We start from the raw sequence: 21,535 nt of genomic DNA, 5'->3' as shown, positions 1-21,535 counted from the left end.
GTATATAAACAAGACAAATGGAAATGGTATTAACAAACAATTTATAGGTCAAACGAAACTCAAGTTTTATATTAAACAAAAATATCACTTATAATCGACAGCTGATCTAAATCTGCAATTTTGTTTTGGTTTACTGTTAAAACAGTTGCTCGTTTATGTTGGCAAGTGGGAGGGAAAGGGACATGAATATATAGTGTGTGTGTGTAAGATAGATCGTGTGCCGTTTGATTGCTGGCCGTCTGCACTCGACTGCAACGAGGCTGCAACAGTCGCTGCAATAAATAATGAGCGCAAAGCAATTCGAATAATGGCGAATTGCTTGCGTCGCGGTCGACGTTGCCGTCGTCGTCGACGGTTGCTTGATGAAACCGCTAGAAAGCAGCCAAGCAGCGCCGTTGCAGTACATAAATACGTATGTATGTGTGTGTGCAAATGTATATGCTTGTGCGTGTGTACAAAGAGTAGCCCAAAAAATAAAATAAATATTTGAAGTGCAAATGAACTTACAGACGGGTCGACACGACTACATGATGCACAGCAGTTTCGATGCGGGCGGTCACAGGTGTTTACTGACCAGGAGGACAACGAATGACCCAAGAAGCGCAAGACAACACAAAGAGAACGCATCGAATTGCTGCCCAGAGCATAGGCGTGCTCTCTATCTCGGTCTCTTTCTTAACTACCGACAGCAGCTGGGCTGATGTGTGTGTTGTTGTTGTAGTAATTGTATTTGTGTTGAATGACGGCGCGTCTTTTTCCTTTTTTTTTCTTTTTTTTTTTTTGATTTTGGCATTTGATTCCGTGGAAGTCGTGAACCAAATGCAGTTCCTGTGTTATTTTGTTTGTTCTTTGTCTTTGGGTCTCTCTTTCTTATCAATGACACACACAAAGCGTGTGATAATTACACATAAAGAGGAGTAGGGGGTGCTAATGGCATTACAAAGGCATTCACATAAGAGGTTATGCGGGTCACAAACTTTGGGAAGTCCTGTGGTACCTGAGAATCACATAATTAAGGTGTCTGCATATTAAATTTTTGAATAAAATTTACTGTATTCTAATTTCTTTTTCTTTTTTCTTGCAGGTAAGTTTCTCCAATGTGACCATCTATTACATGTACAAGATAAACTATCAACAAGGGTAAATATAAAGGAATTGTTTATATGTTTAAAACAAAATAGAATTTCTCTCAATTGAAATCTACTCTAAAATAGCTTCTCCTTTCAAAAATAGTAGCAAATTCTACTACTATTGCAGTTACCTTCTCTGTGACAGTCTGGCAACTCTGTCAGCTGTCAGCTGCTCGCTAAAATTACAATACGCGTTTGTGTGTTTGTGCTCGCCGCTCAGCTGATGCAACGCAGCGAGCGAGAGCGTTAGTTGTAAGGAGAGCAACCAAGAGAGAGAGAGAGCGAGAGAATGAGAGAGAGAGAGTGTGTCAAACAAGTGGTTGTGTGCTGTGAGTATATGTATACATCTGTTCTGGTCGTGCTTGGCTGCCGCATTTGTATGCAAAGCACACAACGAAACATTTACGGCTCGCTCTCACTTGCGCTCTGAGAAAACCAGTTAATAATATATCTGGATATATATACTCTATGCGTGTTCAAGTCTGTCAGTGTGTGCGTGCAGCGACTGCGTCGCTTTCGAGCCAGCAGTATTAAAAGAAACTAACTGCAACAACAACAACAAACACAACGATACACCATCATTCGCCATCGTCATCTTTGGCTGTATGCTCTGCTTTCGTTCGGCAGCTTCTGTGTGTTTTGCATGAATGTGTGTGTGTAATGTTGCATGTGTGTTTGCCAGTCAGTCAGTCAGTCAGGCCAGGCAGCTGTCAAAGTCTTGCTGCCTGCCTCAGTATAGAAATTTCCTTTGGCACGTTTGGTCGCACGGTTTCGATGTCTCCGTCGTCGTTGTCGTCGGGTCGCCGTCTAAACTCCGTGACTTTACGTTTTTGACTTTGTTTGGAGGCGCGCATCAGATTAGCAAATTTTAATAACAAAAATAAAACAATTTAAAAGTTATAAAAATGCAAAAAATATAACCGTAAATAGTGAATACAAATAAACTGTGAATCCTGAATAGCAAAATAAAAAAATACAAAAAAACGTCAAGTAAGCAAGAAGGAGTTCACTATACTGTGTCAGTGTATGCGTTTGCGTGCATGTGTGTGTGTAAGTGTAAACTGTGTCATTCACAGCTAACTGCATACGAGTTTTCAATACATATACGGCAAAAATAAAGTATAAAAAAAATCAAACTGTTTAGCTACCTCTTCAGCAGTAGCCGCATTACAACTTTTATTATTGGAGTTGTAGTTGTTGTGTTTGTTGCTGCCACGGTTTGTTGCTTCACTGATTACGCGCAATGCAGCGGCAGCAGCAGAAGCAGCCCCAGCAGTAGCTTTGCAAAACCGGCGAAGCGCGACTGTTGCCAATGCAACGCTTAGAATTGGCACAGCAACAAAAACAAACAAACAACAACAATAATAACGGTTACGGCGCATCGAGCTTTTGCTTTGGCTAGTAACTGTAACCAGTAAGCAGCAAACTAGCAGCCACAGTAGCAGCAGCAGCGCCGTCGGCAGCGACAGCATCTGCTAGCGCCAGTTGTTGTTGCTGTGTTAGCGTTCTGTCGCTTGCTTGATTTTATTTCTGTATTTTTTTTTTAACCACTTCCTTTGCCGCAGTGGTCTCTGCTCTATGTCACTTCCTTACCGGACGTGTTTCCTGTCATCCCCTGCACATTCGTGCCGTCAGGTGGCAACCCTCAACCCTTGGTGCAGACAGTGAAAAAAAGCACCGCCTGCATAGCCTGTCGCACTCTTTTACAATGCAGTCCCTTCACAGTTATTTCCAGTAGCGGCAAGTTTCGTGCAAATGCGTCACCACCTACCAAACGTCGCACAGTGTGGCAAAAATCGATTGTGTTTTATGCTTAACACTTGAAATTGGGCAAAAACAAAAAGAATGGAAGCGTGATGAAATGCGCTTTGGGGTTTTATGACAATGGGGGAATTTTTTATAGGCCTACAGAAATTCATGAAAGTGTGTATACATATTTAAATATGAATATAAGAAGTTAGATAATATAGTCTATATATACATATTTGCACATACATATGTAAATATATACATACATATGTATATATTACATTTAATATGATTGATACATTAAATTTCCCAATTATGGAAATTGTATATTAGCAAAATTTCCCTATTTAACGTTGTTGAACTTCAAAGTTCTAGCCGATCTAAACGTGTGAAATTCCAAGTTTAAATACTATAATTCTCCTATTAGGAAATTATTAGAGGATTTCCCGCCCCGTTTGATCGCTGGGCAATTGTAAAACGTCTTATTACCTGTGGTGCATTCAACGCTCGTTGCTTCACTCACGTCACCAAGCAACAGCAACTGCAACAACAACAACAACAACAGCAGCAACGCAACGCAGGTTGAGTTGATATTGAGAAACTAGTTTTTATTTCTTTTGATAGTAATAATTCTACTATGATTCAAGACCGAGTAAGAGGAATAGAGAGAGTGAGAGAGAGAGAGAGAGAGAGAGTGTGTGTGTGTCTTGGAGCAGGGGCATTGATTGTGTGACTTGCTTGTTTCAGTTTCCCTTTGCTCTGTTGCCATTTCGTTTCGCCATGCTGTTGCTGTCTCCTTTTTCGTCTTTGGCTAAATGCTCGTTTGACCTTTAACGGTGCTTTGCCTGGTCGCGACTTAAATACACACACACACACAGACATAGAAAATCGTCAACAATTAAGCTCATTCAAAATGCGAGCATGGAAATTTCAGCGTACACTCGACGACACGATATTAGAATCACTTCATAAATTTTGATTTAATTGTTGTGTTGCGGTGGGCGGTCGGTGGCGGGTGTGAAAGCGCACTCAACACTCGAAATGTAAGAAGAAGAAAACAACAACAAAAGTAAATAACAAAAACAAGAGAGGGAAAAAAACAGCAAATTGACTTTAATGCGAGTTGAAGGTTAAGCGCGTTGAATGCGACGCGGAAATTGAACGAGTGAACGGCTTGTCTCACTGGAAGGGTGGGGGGAAATGGCCATTGGAATTGATTTCGTGGTTCGCTTGACAAGCTGCGAAAAAAAAGAAGACGTAGAAAAGGGAAACGGCAAACAATGAAGACATTATTGCAAATAATTGTATGTAAATAAATGCATAAGGTGATAATGCAGACCCAACATGAAGTTGGCTGTGGTTAATGTAGCAAATATAACAAAATCAAAAACAAATGCAAACACCGATGTCTACAAGAGTCAGGAAGTGGGCTGGCTTCCAGAGCAGTTATAACCTCAAGACGTAATTTATTGATTTCCGATATGCGAGTAAAGTTAGAGCTCGATACAGTATGAATAGTATTGAGTAAATTTATGGCACGCTAGGGCAAAATACATTTAGGCTTAAAAAGGTATCAAATATTCATTTCAACCCCTCTTTAATCATTCATTAATAATTTAGTAGCTGTTCATTGTAGCTCGTTAGCACTGTAGTTTCGTTCGTTCGTTTGCTTGTAGGCATTTCTCTCTGTCGAATGGACAATTTTTGCTGCGAACTTTTTTCATATACATGTACATACTTTTATGTATGTGTGCATGTATATGTATGTGTATGTATATACATTTTGTATTTTATGCTTTTATAAATAACCTTAAATGATTTTTCTGCGCCACAAGCAAGCGACGAAAAGTGTCAATGTCAGCTCAGCTCGGCTCAGCTGTCGCTGTTACCCAACAAAACAACAACTGCTAAACAATAATAACAACGAGAGCAACAACAAGAGCAAGAGCAACAACAACAATAACAGCAAACTAAAAGAAGAGGCGAAAAAATCGAAGAGCTGTGCTAAATTTATTATTCAGCTGTCGCCATTGCTGTTGCTTATAAGAGAAGGGGGCCTGGTTTTTGTTTTTGGCATTTGTATTAGTGTTGCTCTCATTTCATTTATTTTCTTTTTGCTCTTGCTCATTACATGTCCTCTAGTCGGGCAGTGCCTGTGAATGAGTGTGTGTTGGTCAGTCCAGTTATCCCGCGCTCTCTTCATAATTCTAACGGTAACACGTGTCGTTAATTGCTTCATGCATGCGCTGCAACAACCGAATGAAAGAATGAGAGAGAGAGAGCGAGAGCGTAACAATTGATGCATACGTTTTGCACAGATCTTAATGAATTTTTTGGGCTGCACTTGTAATACCCTGTAATCAATGTATTTCAAAGGAATTCATAAACAAACGTCTAACAGAAAGAAATTAAATGCTTATTGGTACCTTATAAAATATATATAATTATACAAATAATTAATATATTAGTTTTTATGTCGTTTCCTTGCAATTCTTTTTGCAGGGTGTTTTTCTAGTCACAATTACACTTATTGTTTATAGCTCAAAATCCATCCTCCACAACAAGAAAGATCGAAAAAGATGAAAAAAAAAATCCATGTTGCAATCGTGTTGGCTCCGTCGCCGTCGCTGTCGCCGTCGTCTGCCCACTTGAGCTGTTGCACGTATTCGTAACAAATAACAAAAACAAAACCAACACTCGAAATATTGCGGTTGCCAGCGTCTAGCATAAGAGACTTTTGCCTAGTTTTGAACATCAAAAAATAATAATAAAACAAACTCCCACAACTATGAAACGAGAACGTCGCACACGCACAGTGGTTGAATGCTGTTATGCAATAGATGGAAATTGCCTGGCTTTCGGAGAGTGTTGATTGGCTTTGAGAAACGTTCAGATTTTATCGTTCGACAGCTTTAACTGCATTTGCAATGGCAACTGAGCAAATGGCTCATAAATAATAATTGATTATTCAAAAAGGAAGATTTATTTTTATTGCTTTGATTACAGATTTCTTAGTATACGTAAATGCAATAAAAAAAAGAAAAGGAAATAAAAGCAAATCTGCTTTATTAATAAAAAGCAAAAGCAAAACACTTTCAGTTGGTTTTGTAAATGCTTAAAGAAATCTTAGGAAATGTATTCGTTTATCTATAAATCTAATCTAAAAGCAAACTTTTTCCGCTGCTAAATGGCTCGAATGAACTCTTCAGATCTCAATGGGTCGCTCTGCCAGCGCAGCTTCCAGTTTCCAGTTCAGTTTCCAGTGGACTGTGGCTTATTTTAGCTGTAGTTTAGCCTTTTTCTGTTGCTGTAGTTGTTTAGCTTCTTTTGTTTTGCGGCTGTTGTAATAGGAGTTGTTGTTGTTGTTGTTGGCTGGCTGGCAGCTGTTGCAAGCTCTATTATTATGCGGCATCTTCTACAAGTCACAGTGAGGTTGGGGGTGCCAGCCTCTGGGTAACTGAATAGTGAAAATTGAGCTGTTTTTTTCTTCTCTCTTCCTCTTCTTCTTCTTCTACGGCTGTTGTTTTCAACGTTTCTCTAGCTAATTTTCGGCTACTTTTGCAATCGACTCCCACAGCGTCGCGACCGGCTAATCCCTCAGTCTCGATTCTCTCGCGTTTCGCTTGTTTTTCCAACATCTCCGCCATTCGTCAAATTGAGTTAGCGAAAATTACTATAATTTTGTGGGAAATTTTATGGGTCAAATTTTGTGCTGTGCTGTTGACAATGGGGCAGCGAAAACTCGCTAAGAAAATATAGCCAGACGCTGACCGCAGCTGTTTTATTTCAGTTTTATTTTTTTCTCCGTTTTTTGTTTCTATTTTATTTTTGGTTATATGTATATATTTTCCACTAATTTGCTTAATTAGCAGCTCGACTCACATTTTTCATTGTTTAGCCCTTATTTGGGTCTATGTATTTAACTTTAGTTGTTTTATTACTTTGTCTCCTCGTCTGTTCTTCTATTATTATTATTTTGTTTCTTGCCTATTTTGATTGCATTTGACATTTTTGCATTTCTCTCACGTTTGGGCCGCTGTACAAATTTATAGCCAAAGCCTGAGAGTGCGGATCGTTGCGGTGAATGAAGTAAAATGTGAAGTGAAGTGAATTGACTTTGCTTTGCTTCGCTTTGGATTGGTTCGGAATGGAACCACAGCCAGACAGATAATGCATGGGTGAGAGGGGGAGGGGAGGGCAGACTCAACTTGATTGCTGTAAACGTGATGTGCGGCGCTTTGTGTAATTCGCCGTGAGAACTTTGCGCTCCCTGCGATCGCTCAGGTTTCATTTCATTTCATTTCGTTTCGTTTTTGTGTTGCGTTACATATGTTGCTTCCCCACATTCCCCCTCGCCCAGCCCCTCCCCTCTCCGCTAGACACGTAGCAACCAAATGTCGAGTGTGCAGATCGATTGCCGATTGCGATTGCCGTCGCTGCCTTCTCTACGTTTTTCTTTTGTCTTTGTTTCTCTTATATCCGATATGTGGATGGATGAACGTGGCACACTAATCACTCGGCCTTCAGAGTGTGAAAATTGAGGCAATCGCTGCTTGCTGTGCGACTGTGCTGCTAGAGCCTTGACGTGCCTCAATTGAAATTGTGATCGAGAGGGAATTGGGCTTATCGATAATAAGATTAGCATGACTGGACTAGTTGGGAATTGAGAAAGAAATGCCTACAACACATTGATGAAACTGAAGGCACTGCAGCGACTCTAATCGATAACACTTTACAACATTTAATTAAGTACAAAATCGTTAATGATCGATGACAATCCTTTAACTAAGATTGATGGTGATATGATACGATATTAAATTAAGTGTCAAAAATAACGATTTGATTGCATTTCATGCATAAATCAAGCTATAATTGCTTGAGGTATTTCAATATCGATAACAAGCTATATACGAAATTTTCGTTAAAGCGTAAGTAAAGCAGCTCATATTAAAATTGCGCTTTGAATAATCATGAATAGCGCTATTCTGTTATGGTATGGGTGTTATCGTTTATCGATACCAAGTTATTTAAAGTATTGATCAGGTGATTAAACGTACTTAAGGCTATTTAAATTATAAATGCCTATCAGTTAACTTTTCTAGACAAACATCTCTTTAGTCGTCTTTATAAAATATCGATAGGTTTTCCGATAACAGGCTAGGCTATGCATTCGACTTTTATCGAGTGCTGATAAACGTCTTTTGGAATGCAATTAGAAATAAATTATAGTTTATATGCGATGTGTATGCTTACTTCTGGAGATCGATAACTTATATACACCTATATATTATTAAGCTACAAAGTGTTGGCTGCTTGAAATGCATTCGATGCGCTTCAGCTGCAGCGTTTTCAGTTGCACAGATGCCAAAACGCGTGACCCCAAAGCTAACTGAGCAGACGGCTAGCACATAAGACTTTCAGCTACATCATGATGCCGCTAATGATGTTGCTGTTGCTGGTTATGATGACGGCGATGATGATGATGATGAGGTTGATGATTATTGTGGAAAGAACCGCAAGAGCTAATTGCTTATTCACAACGCATAACCTTGCCTTTTCATATGATGTCTTCGCTTCAGTGTGCTGCAGTAAACCCTTCTCTAGGTGACTGCCATGCAGAGAGAAGTAGAAGTAGAAGAAGTAGAAGAGGAGGAGAGGAGACGAGCAAAGAGTTGTAGAAGAAAACTTTCATCTTGGCTTAATTGAAAATGCAGCGTAATGCCGCAGCAGAAAACGACAGCTGCTATGGATAAGCGGGGAAAACAGACAGAAAGAAAAACAAGCGACAAGAAAATAAATAGAGAGGAGCAAAACGGAGAGAGAGAGAAAGGAAAAACACATTAAAATAATATAATTATTACCCTAGACTCTCTCATATATATATATATATTGTGTCTAAGCTGCGATTTATTTGTAGAGCTCCGGACTCCGGAGCCGTAGATTTCCGCATGCTTTTTCAACCGTGAATAAGCACGAACTTTCATTTTAAAATTCTAGAAGCGCACGCCCCAAAACACCAGACGACTGCCCAACCTAGCCACGCCCCCTGCTTCATTTCTTTCTTCTTTTTTTCTGTATGAGTGTTCAAGTGTCAATTTGTCGAGTTGTGCATTAAAAATGAGAGCAGCAAAGCAAAGCAGCTCTTTAACTGTTCTCTCTCTCTCTCTCTCCAGCGAAGACATCATCATTAGCGGCGAGTAGTTCGTTCTCTCCTATGAGAGAATTCAATTCGATTCATATCGTCTCCGCTTCATGGTTAACAAATTTTCTGTGGAAACTTTCATGGCTTGTAGCTTTTGGCTTAATTCTAATGCCTTGTCGCGCGGCGACCTGCAACGTGCCTCGAAACGGCAATGCGAATGGCAATGGAGATGTGACAAATTAACCAGTTGAGAATCGCAAATTCTAATTGAAATTTGTAGAAAGTTCCCTTGGATTGCACTTGACGAAATTAGCAAAAGAAGTTTAAAGACAAATTTAGAAATAAACAAGAATATATATATTTATATTATATATGTATATTTAGATTTAAAGATTAAAGTTTTATTATAGTTTGTATTATGTAAAATATTCGATATGAATGAACTCAAGAATTGCCTGTTTAGAATTGTTTATTGAGATCTGATCTATTGATGATATTCTATAAATACTTCTTATACCAAGATGTTCTCATGCAACTAAGCGATTCTCCATCCGCTAGAAGTTTTCTCTTTCAACCGCTGCCATAAATGTGCTTTAGCAAGTTTCTCTAATTGCATTCTGTGACAATCATAAATAATAATAACATCCTATAGCATACATACAATTGCCTATATAACACTTTCTTTTTACCATTTGCCAATTCTAAGTGGAACAAATTGAGCTGATGGAACTAAATTCTATTTAATGACATTGAAAAAAAGAAAATATAACTGCTAGCCATTGCATAACATAGCATATAACACATTCCATATATTGCTGCTCAATCAAAACTATAATAGTTATCCCAGATGCAGGGAACATTTGTGTGTGTGTGTTTTTTTTTTTTTTCCTAAAAAATCTCACAACTTTATAACATTTTATATTTGATTAATTGTAGCTCAAGTAAAAAAGTTGTAATTAATTTTCATCTCTTTCGACCGCATCTTCTTTCGTATATAACATTAAAGGCATGTATTTTCAGTGGTATAGTATAGCTTGAGCACATATTTTCTTCCTCTAAATCTCTGAAATGTATAACAGTATGCATCTTCTTTTTCAATTACTGTATAACAGCTTTTTCATTTTATGTATAACAATTTTCTATTATATAGTTGGTTATTTCTCTTTTGGGGGTTTTCTAAATAAAATTTAATCAGTAGAACACTTTTGCTTTGGTATAACACTTTTGATACAGCATTTTCCCTTATTAGTTGCTTCAATTGGTTTCAGCAATATATAACTGTTATATGATCTATAATTATATAAATTTAATGTATATTGATTTCAATAATTCTACTTTTCTAACCGTAACACTTTGTTTCAATTCCGTTCCATTTCAATCCGAGTTAAACCGTTTGTAGATTACAGTTTTGTTTTGTTTTCATCGCTTCGCCTTGTGAAAGTTTTCGTGCGAGTGTCAAACGGTTTGGCCATTCCTAAAACTTTTTTCACGCCTTTTTCTTTTACTTTTCCGTGTGCACATACAATGAGTCGGAAAGAGAGAGGTGGAGAGAGGCACAGAGTGGGACAGACAGATAGAGATAGTTAAATTGTCTTCGCACTTGTTGCCTTGCGTGTTACCAGATGTGTCTGCCCCCAGCCAGTTGTTAGTGGGTTTTGATTGAATCAATTTGGCGCTTTGGTGGGGCACGTTTCCCATTCACGACTGAGAATTGTGAGATAAGCGCGTTTCTCATACAGCTACAAAACATTGCGAATATGTCGTATTATCATCTCGGAGTTCTCTATATAGATTTCTGGCGCCGTTCAATCTTTGAGTCACGCTCAGTCACTGACGTGTTCCTTCAATCTGTTTCAACTGATTGGCAATACAAAGTAGATATACATATATATTTTATATAATATCTAGTCAGCACTCACAGCTGGAATAATCTTCTCCTCCCCATTCACATGGCTTGGGCAGAAGGATTTACAGCTTACGTATCAATTATAACTTTTTTTCTTACATGATTCAGCTTGCATGAGTCATCAAGAAGAAGAATGCTGGGATTTTACTGCGATTTAGCAAATGATATATGGGGCATTCCCTTGATTAAAATAACGATTTTTGCCATACACAGGCAACAGCTTTAGCTATACACTCAGCAATCAATTTGAATATCTAATTTGTCAAGATTATAATTGAATGCAAAAATTTACAATTTAGATGATTCTCATGTGATGTATGCTAGAAATATTATTTTAAGTGATTTCTATATGCTTCACTATCGTTCTTTATTGGCTGTATAATATAATATTCCAAGTGAATCAAAATTAAACCATAGTTTTAATAGTATTATGTGTTATATATGGATATAGTCATATCTTTTTCCCTCAAATGAGTTCCTTATATGAAGTCATGTCTTTTTCAATTTATGCTATATTTAATATATGCATGTATTCACCCACTAAAGCCTTCTCTCCATATTTAACTGTAAATGGGTGAAGGTAAACCGCTTTGTGTTGCCTCCTTTTTCTTGCCCTTTCCATGACTGCCTTATATTAAGGCGATTCCCCTAACGCCCCTCGCACTGGTTGTCGCCCCCCTTTGGCTACGCCACTGCTCTGCAAGTTTTCTCGCTGGGCTTCTTTAATGATGATGTTGTTGCTGTTGTTGATTATTGTTTTTTGTTTTTGTTGTTAATTTTTGGCTCAGCTTTTCGTTTCGTTGGTTTCTTTTGCTGGACTTGATGCTGTGGCTTGTGGCAGGGGCGGGGTCTGCGGCTGCTATTGCTGCTGTTGTTGCTGCTGCTGCTGCTTCAGCATTGCGTAAGCAGCGGATGACACCAGCTTTTACTTTCCTTAACTGAAATAAATGTGGAGAAATAATAAACAACATCCCATATAAATTAAGAGAAATACAATTTCAAGATGATGCGAATTTGAATTAATTACGAGGAAGTGAACAGCAAAACAAAAAAAAAGCATAGGCATTGCCTTTATTTAACTTACAATTAAAAATTATAAATCTGCGTTTTTTTCAAGCGCATTTGCATAAATTATTACAAAAAAAAAAAAAAAAAAAAAAAAACAACAACATTGCTTAAGTAAATAACGAAAACAACAACGACAACGAAGAGATTAGAAAGAAGTCGAGACAAATAATTCATAATTCGCTTCCATAGGAAATCTAATTAACATGCATTCAGCTATATATGCAAGTGTATGTGTATGTTAATGCCAATATGCATATGTATAAGTATTCAAACATACACACACACACTCACGCACGCACGCACGCATACAATTGTGAAGTAAAGAAAAACCTCACGCGATCGCAAAAAAAGTCTAAAATAACTCATATATATGTATATTATAAATATATATGGATATATTATGTACATATATACATACATATATATGCATAAAATATTTGTGTATATGTCAAGACTCATAAACTAAATACTAAATACAAACATACATAAAGCATAGTCAATGTGTCAGTTAGTTGCACAGTGGTAATAGACTGTAAAAATGGAAAATGGGAAAGAAAATAAAGAAAAAATTTAAAATAAAAGAATAAACAAATAAAAAAAAAATAATAAAAAAAAAACAAAATAAAATAAAAATTAAAATTGTAAAATAAATATTAAAAAATTAAAAAATAATCAAATAAGGTTTAAAATAAATAAAAGTCATTTGTAATGTTTTTAATTTGAATAAATTCTGATATTGCTTTAGTGCAATAATTTTGAATGAATGAAAATAAAAATAAATTGGTTTGAATTTAAGTTGTTATTTAAAATTAATTGTTGAAAATATATAAAATAATTGTTATTGCCTAAAAATAAATATTTAATATGAAATTATATAAAAATTGAAAAAAAAAAAAATAATAATAATAATAAATAAATAAAATATTAAATTAATTTTTGTATATTCTTGTCTTGCTATTTTCTACTACACTCGTACCACTGTGCAATGGGCGTGCTTTCCTTTAATTTGCAAAATAGGCAAAACCGCACCGACTAAAACGCAAAACACAAAACGCGATAGAAGTTCGTCTTAAGCTAATTTCAGCAAAGAAGGAAAGCAAAAGCCGCAAATAAATTTAAAGTAGAAAGTGAACGCGACGCCAAAGTCGATAAACTAAAGTTATTCGTTTTTATTTTTCTTCCTATTTTTGATTTTTGTTCATATTTGATTTGTTTCTAGAAGAAAGTTTAGTTCAAGATATAAAGAAATGTTCAAAGTGAAAGAAATGAACGAGTTGAACAAAATACATAAACAACTGTGTAAAATATGCTAAAGTCAAGCAAAAGACTGCAAAAGCAACAACAACAACAACATTAAACTGAAACTAAAATCAAAAACAAACGCAAAACCAGAAACAAACACAAACACAAAAGCAAAAGTGAGTGTGAATAATGTTGAGAGCGCCCACACAGCACATCGTGGAACTTGGTTTCGGTACAGCGGCTGCCACAAGCGAAAAGAAACAGCAAAAGCAACAACAGCAACAGCAGCGCAAAAGTTTACTGCAAAAGCTTAAGCAGCAACAGCAAAAGCTACACAAGCCATTGACAGCAGCGGCAGCGCAGCCAGCGGAAGCAGCAGAGACAAATCAAAAGAGAGCAGCGCGGGCAGCAGCTGATTATTATTTTAAGCAGCAGCAGCAGAGCGAAAAGTGTTTATTGTTGCTGGCGAGGACAATTACAGTTGAGCAGCAGCAGAACCAGCAGCAGCAGCAGCAGCAGAAGAAAAAGAAGGAGCATACGAGTTACAGTTTTGCAGCTGCGTTGCGGCGAAATAAAAAACCAAAAACAATAACAACAAACCCAGCAGCGGCACAGGCAGCGACAGCGACAGCGACAGCAACTGACGACGAGAGCAGCAGCAATCAAAGCTGTAGCAGCATTAATAGTAATAACAAAAACAACAACAGTTTGTCTAATAGTTGCATTAACAACCATAACAACAACACTCATTATAAAAACAGTAAAAACTGCAACAGCAACAGTAACAGCAGCAACAACAACTACATCAGTAATTACAATTTCAAAACAAGTGAACAACAAGCGTGGAAAACATCAACAATAATAAAAACAACAACAACAATAACAGCAGCTCCAGCCGCACAACAACAGCTGCTCATTAACAGCAGCAGTCGACGTAAAAGCAGCAACAATAACATAAACAACAACATGTCACCCACATCGCAGGCGCCTACACGTACATCGCTGTTCGATTCCTGTCATCGCAAGATCCGTCTGATTGGCGGCGGTCCAGTTGCCTTCTTGGGCGGCTTAGTGGCGTAAGTTGTTGCTCTTAAGTTTCATTATGGCTAAAGTAAATCAACCACATTTCTAAATTGCACATTTTCCCTCTTACATCAAACTCCAAGGCGTGGGACTATGTGCTGTAATAATATATTCTGATTGGACTGATTGACTTGAATGCGTACTTATGTAAAGCTTCTATTAACCCTCTCTTTGATATAAACATATCAAGAGTGTAATGTATTCCAATTGGAATTACTGGCAATCTCATTTGAGTAAACTGCTATGATAAACTTTCCTCTTTCTGTTTTCTCTCATGAAAGTCCTAAACGTGTCTGTAATTATTTATTCCAATTGGAATTTATGACAATTGTATTGGTCTAAGAATACAACCATTAACAGCTCTTTCTTATACGCACTTAGATCCACAGCGCTAGATAGCCTTATAGAATATTCTGTTCTATTTACACTTATATTTCGCTTTGCCTAAATACCTCTTAGTGCTCTAGTCAGAAGACCGAAAGCTAATTAGAATTTAAATACATGCTACGAGTAACGTGACCAGAGGTCAAACGAAACAGAAAACCCACCTTTTTCGGCTTAGATAAATAGCATTAGTGTCTTATTTACGTATTTTTTTTGTTTTATGCCTTTTAATTACAATAATTTCTCAGGCGGCTTTTGTTTAAGCAAACCAGCTAAAAGCTAAAAGCTCTTTGTAGTTCAAATTCAAGGCAAGGGCAATTAAAATATCTAAGAAAACAAAAACAACGTTAAAATTTTATGTTAAAGTTAGCTCAGCTGCCAAATAGGCCTGAAAAGCGTATTTTTGAAGGTCAAACACGCAGCGTGAGCTAACATCGCTGTTAATGTGCTGCAGTTAACAGTGTGCACGCAGCACTTGTTCTGTTGCTTAACAGTGTTGACGGCTGTTAATAACTTGTTCTGCTGCACTTAGCGGTTTATATACAAGAGCTTCTTGGTTTCCCAAAATAAGCATTAGCAATCAAATTTCAAAATTTAGTTAATTTTTTTCTTATTTGAGAATGCAAAGTTAAATGAACTCTCAGTGCGTGGTTGAAGGCGAGGGCCACAGATGAAGGCAAGCCAAATGACAACAACAGCGACGCCAACGCCAACGCCAGCAGAGCGCTGACTCTGTCAACACAAAGTGCGCTGAACTGATAATTAGTTAGAAATGTAAATATTGACAGAAGTGAGCGTGCATAAAAAAAAGAGGAGAGAAATACGTAACACAAACACGAACGCCAGGAAGAGGAACCAGCAAAAGGAGGCGCGTTGTCAACTGCTTTGCTCAACAACTCGCCCTCTGCTGCTCCCTCGCTCTGTCTCTCAGAGAGGAAACTTTGACTTGACAAAGGAATTAGCAGTGTGTTGTGTGACGCCTCTGCCGCGCTGGCCTTAATGCATGCAGCTAACTCGCTCACGCACATTGATTGACTGCTTGTACGTATATATGTGTGTGTGTGTGTGAGTGAAGACAATGACTATGAATATGCGTGAGAGTGTGAGTAGTCAGAGAACAAGGCAAAGACGAAGCGCAAGCACGTAACAAGTTATTGTACGTTATTGTTATTGTACGAGAGACAGAGAGGTAGCGGCAGAGCGCAGCGTAGATGATGATAAACCTGTCAAAGCGCAAAGTGTCAATGGGAGGCATACAAAATAAAATTTGCATAATAATGTCTATATACTTTGCTCTCTTTCTCTCTCGCTCTCTCTCTGTCCCTCTTTCAATCTTTATTCGAAGTTCGATACAAGAAGTCTTCAAAATTTGAATAAAAAATGATGTAAACAAAACAAAAAAGACGATATGCGAAGAGGCAGAGAGAAATACAAGTAAAAATATGACTGCATGAATAAGAAATACACATAAATGACTAATATTGTGTCTTAAGAGTCATTCAAACAGCTCATTGTGTGCATTTTGTTGCTAACTGTACTTTGTGGGCAGCAGGCCCAAAGGCTGCTGCTGCTGCTGGTTAGAAGGGTTTGTGGTGGGGGGCTAATTGAATGCTGTCAAGCGTTCAACGGTGACAAGCTCCAAAGTTTTGCTTTTCTTTTTGTTTTCTTGTGGCTTTTTAGCATTGAGATTTTCAAACAATTCGCAAATTGAAAGTCCAAACGGATTTCTTTAAAAATATATTTTTAAATGGTGTTACGCATACAAGCTCACACATACAAATTCACTCAAATTCACGCTAATACATGCACACAAATATATTGAAGGTCGCTGACCTAACTTTAGTATTGATAACTGCTGTTAATTGGGAAACTGTTAGGCAGCAGCGCAGAGCGATGATTGAAGACTCTCTGTTAAAGTCTAATAAGAATTGAATATGTTTGTACTAAAGCAGAGCTCTGAGTTGCATTTTCTAATAGGAATACGTGCGATTTACAAGTTACATTGTTCAATTTGTCTAATACGAATTGACTTGAATATTAAATTATCTAATAAGACCGATTATGTCAATAGTTATTCTTACTAAATTTATTTATGTTAAATTTTCAAGTTGGATCCAATATCCAATAAGAATAATATTAGACTCTCAAGCAGTTTTAACTGCGCTTTGCATCGCAGTAATCTTTTAAGTGTTAGCTGAACGATTGATTCTCTCTTTCATTTTCATGCACTTTCATCAATTTCGCTGCCTCTGAAAATAGTTGTTTTAATGCTTGATTAAATAAGTTACGACTCGGCCCCATTTGCCTTGGTAATCCTTTAAGCTGCTGCCATTAAACTGGACATGTTTTATGTGTTTGCACTTGCACTTTTCGCTTCTGCCTTTGTTTTGTTGTTGTTTGTTCATGTTTGCTTCACTCTGCTTGCTGTTTATTCACGTCTTTTGTAATTTATCTACTCTCTGGACTACTTTCCTTCGCTCTAAGTTTATGAGCTCCACATTTGACTCAATTTTTTTTTTGTACATTTTAATATCTCATGTGTTCTTTGTTGTCTGGCAAAATGTTTTAATTTCCTGTTCCAATTCAAAGCACTCCACATACTACATGTATATTGCGTCACAGTTGTTTTGTACCTTTTGGCCCTGAGGTGTCATGAGTTTTGCCAAGTGTTTCCCCGTTCGTCTGATTTTTAATTGAAATTTTTATTATTTTTTCTTATTACAACTGTCTTTAATATCTATTCTTGAATCTAGTTTTTCAATATTTGCATAGAATTAACTTACAATGTTTTATTGATTTTTTTTTTTTCATATTTAATTTTCATTTCTTTTAATATTTATGGCTTTATTATATATTTTTTATTTCTTTAGAATAATATAAAAAATTAACGTTTATTTCTTTTAATATTTATGGCTTTATTATATTTTTTTTATTTCTTTAAAATAATATAATTTATTCCAAAACAGTTTAGTTTCATTCCTTTTTTCCCCTTCCCCTCCTTCTTGATTATTCACTTTTATTTGTTTGTAAAGTCTGGCAACATCGTTAGTGACTAATGTTAAATATATGTAGAAATAATATTGTGACTACTGTTATATATATTTGTGTGTAACATTGTCACAAATGTTGTACTTATAAATATAACATGTATATCAGTATAACAGTGTGGCAATTCTTATTTGTATAGCACTGTGGCAACTGTTATATATATAGATATAATAGTTTATATCTATCTACATACATACATATATAACATTGAGAGAGAGCTACTCTTGCACTTATCAGCTGGTTATTGACCTCGAGAACAGCTGCTTTGAACCTGAACCTGAACATGAACCTGAACCTGAACCTGAACTGAACTTGATATGAACTTGATCTGAACTTGAGCTCATGCTCAGCAACGAATCTTCATCTTGTGCATGTTCAGAGGCAACACCTGTTGCTCCAATTCACCGCAGAGACAACGTTCATTGACATTCTGTGGGCCACTTAATGACTTCCCAAGATGGACAATTGGACAACAGCTGTTGCCAAAGCAGAAAAATTCCAACATAGATCGCAGATGTTAATAGCTGCGAGGTATGCTTGAAGAGTAATTAATTCCGGTGACAAAAGTGGAAGCAATTGATGGGAGGGCAAGGCTATAAACGGGGGAAAATAAAAATGTAAAATTATAGTAAATAAAATACATAAATAATATATTAATTAACATTAATACAAAATCTAAACAATATTTAAGAATTAAGAAGCAAAATCTTATGCAAATAATAAATATTATATAAAATATAAAATATTTAAAGATTAATATAATTAAAATGGAATAATAGTAAATTAATAAAATAATAATTAATTAATTAATAAAATAATAATTTAATAATAATAAAATAACAAAAAAATATATAATAAAAAAAAGATACTAAATTATATGAAATAAAGCAATCATAAAATAATGTTACATAAATAAAATATTACTTATAAATGAAAATTATAATAAAATCATTATCAAATTATAAATAATTATATACACGAATGAAACAAGAAACTCTTAAAAAAAAAAATTTAATTAAATCTTCATTTAAGCTCCACTAATAGATTAACATTTTAAATGATTTTTTTTTATTTGCAAGATTTGATTATTAATAGATTTCCCACGGTTCATTTCTTTTTCTTTTTACATTCAACTCCAATATTTATGATTGATTAATATTTGAATGAAATATTAGTATAATTTTGCTTAATTTTATTAATATGAATTTAATTTTTTTTTCTGCGCGAAATATTTATATTTCTATCCTCTTTATTTATATAGTCAGATAAAAAAACAGTAACTTATTATCGAATATAAATTTAGATTCGCATCTAATTTTTCTCTCTCAACTAATAATTTCTCACAGTGTATTCGTTACTGTTGTCAAATGCCGTTTGTCTATTCTATTGCGGTAATTATGCATAAGCAATTGACATAAAACCAACTGGATAAAACCCCCTCGGTCTGTCCCTCTCTTGCTCCTCTTCAAATGCCCCATTCTGAGTGAGGCCAAAAGCGTTTCTTTTGCTCTTGTTGCTGAGTGTAATTATTTGTCCATTAGCTCTTCTTGGCATCTGTTACAAAATTTGGAACACAACTCCGGCGGGGGCTGGCCCCAATGGCCACTGGCCAATGGCAGAGCGCCAGAGGTCAACGGAAATTTTTGTTTCCAAGAATCGAGCGTTGTTGTTAAGAAGATGCCAAAAACTATGACAATGGAGTCCAATTTGAACTTGTGCTTAATAAATGTGAGTTCCCAACCAGACTTTATAATTGCAAAAAAAAAAAAAAAAAAAAAAAATAGAACTGTAACTGTTAGACTATGGAAAATACAGTTAGTTTAATACTACACTTTAATTATTAGCCAACAATTCATAAAATCCGTTTGTAATGCAACTAAACACATACAGTCATATATGTGAGTGTTAATGGCAATGTCTTATTAGAACAGTTTGTGAAATGCGCTCATGCTACTGTAAACTACTACCATAGGTCTGTTATATACATACGTATACATATTATATACGTAACAGAGATCACTAGTTCGCAATGCATGCATGTATGTAAATATGTCATGCTATGTTATTTAACAGAGCTATGTTATTAACAAGGTTCTATGCGCATTGAATTTATGCAATGTAAGCTGACAAAAGTAGACCAATATATATTAAGACTCGAATTACTTTGGAGATATACGAATGTAATAGTTAACAGTGCTCTGTTATTTACATGCACATCCGTTAACTTCGCTGTAGGTAAATTGCAAGTGAAACTCATTGACGTAAAAGGTAAAAAAGAGCATGAAAAAGAGTTCATTAACAACGAGCCCATAATTTGTTTTAGTTTATATAAATTGCAGTAGCTGACCTAAACATACACGCACACTAACATATTTTCACAATTTCATTTTCAATTTCGCCCACATGCAAAAGAGATGCAGGCAAAGAAATAAATGAAGAGGTAGCAGCACTCATAAAACTTCACCTTGAGGCTGGAATGGCGCTTGCCTCGGCCATCATCAAGTTCCGGCTGCGGCTCATTTAGCTGCTATGCTGCTGCTTTTGTTTTCGCTCTCCCCACAAGTGCCGACCCCCGTACACTCTCTTTGGTTTTTGTGCTTGGTGCGCTTCACGCCTTTTTTAATCCATTTAACCACATGTTATCGCCCCATCAACAACATCATCTGCTGTCTATCTATTTAAATAACTGTCTACTGTCTGGATGTACGTCGTCTCTCTTGTCTACTTCTTTCGTTCGTTTTTTTAAATACTTTCCATTATTATTATTATTATAATTTTTGTTGATTTTTACCTTCATCAGCAGCGACATTAACGTCGCTCTCAGCATGACTCACACAAATCATTACAGTCTCACACACATACACACGCATACATATGAAACCCGCTGTCATCACGGGGCGCTCACGCTCTCCCTCCCACTGTGATGCGTTAGCTTTGGCTCTCTTTTAGTTTGGCGCTCTCACAACGGGTGATTCTTGTTTATTTTTTCTCTCTCTCGCTCTCATACTTTAGTATGCTAACTGAGTGCCGCGGTCAAAACGGTACTTTGCAATTTATGGCTGGTTGTGTTGTCTCTCACTAGCAGCAGCAACAACAATACCAGTGGGCCAAACTGCAAAAAAAAAAAAAAAAAAAACAACAACATTAACAAGACGTATAGGAAATTGCGCACTTTTGGCAGCAGCTGATTCATATCGCAGCTTTTGGCCATTTACCATTTACCATTTACCATTGAAACGCCATCCGCATCCGCAACGACAGTGGCTCAACATCGCCCAAAAAACTTAATTAAACTGTCTGCTCTCTGCAGGCATACATAACTGTATGTGCATATGTATTTGTGCTTGTGTCTTTGCGCTTGATTAACGCGTAATTCTGTATTGTTAATTGTGACACACTTATGTGTAGAATACTCCCATCTCTCTGTCTCCCTCTTGCGTGACAGGCAGCGTAAATGGAGCGTAGCTTTGCTAGATTAACTTATTGCCATCAGGTTTTGCCGCTTGGACTCTGCATATATTGTACTAATTTACTATAAATTTTCTTTTATTTGCCCATTAGACATAATCAAAAAACATGCGAAATCAATAAAAACGCGTGTAGTCAACATCCCAATTTAGCCAATTTACTAATTGTTTCATCACACTGTGCCACACTTCACAATACAGTCACATATGTGCATACACACATCCCTGTAGATATGTATCGATAGTAATTGCCGAAAGCTCAATAGCGAAGCTTTTCATTGATTAGATCAGCAAAACAATAAACGAAAGAAATTCG

The 21,535-nt window shown here is 36.5% G+C and overlaps 1 protein-coding gene across 6 annotated transcripts in view; it reads left to right on the top strand.

Moving 5' to 3' along the window:
* Nucleotides 1–21,535, top strand: part of LOC26528583 (MOB kinase activator-like 2) — a 44,044-nt gene that overhangs the window by 5,955 nt on the left and 16,554 nt on the right. Inside the window, exons 1-2 of one of the 6 annotated variants that reach the window (XM_044010040.1) lie at nt 1,865–2,120; nt 13,215–14,313. The exons of 3 other annotated variants lie outside the window; for them this stretch is intronic. In XM_044010040.1, the coding sequence (XP_043865975.1) occupies nt 13,427–14,313 (887 nt within the window). In that variant the 5' untranslated portion in view covers nt 1,865–2,120; nt 13,215–13,426. Of the gene's footprint in view, nt 1–1,084; nt 1,141–1,864; nt 2,121–13,015; nt 14,314–21,535 lie in introns of those variants that run through there. 2 more of the 6 variants (XM_044010046.1, XM_044010041.1) reach the window with 2 other exon arrangements.

This window comes from Drosophila mojavensis, unplaced genomic scaffold (assembly GCF_018153725.1).
Source record: "Drosophila mojavensis isolate 15081-1352.22 unplaced genomic scaffold, ASM1815372v1 contig_74, whole genome shotgun sequence".
NCBI classification, from domain to species: Eukaryota; Metazoa; Arthropoda; class Insecta; order Diptera; family Drosophilidae; genus Drosophila; species Drosophila mojavensis.
Note: the sequence above shows the minus strand (reverse complement) of the source record. Positions and strands in the feature narration are given on the sequence as shown.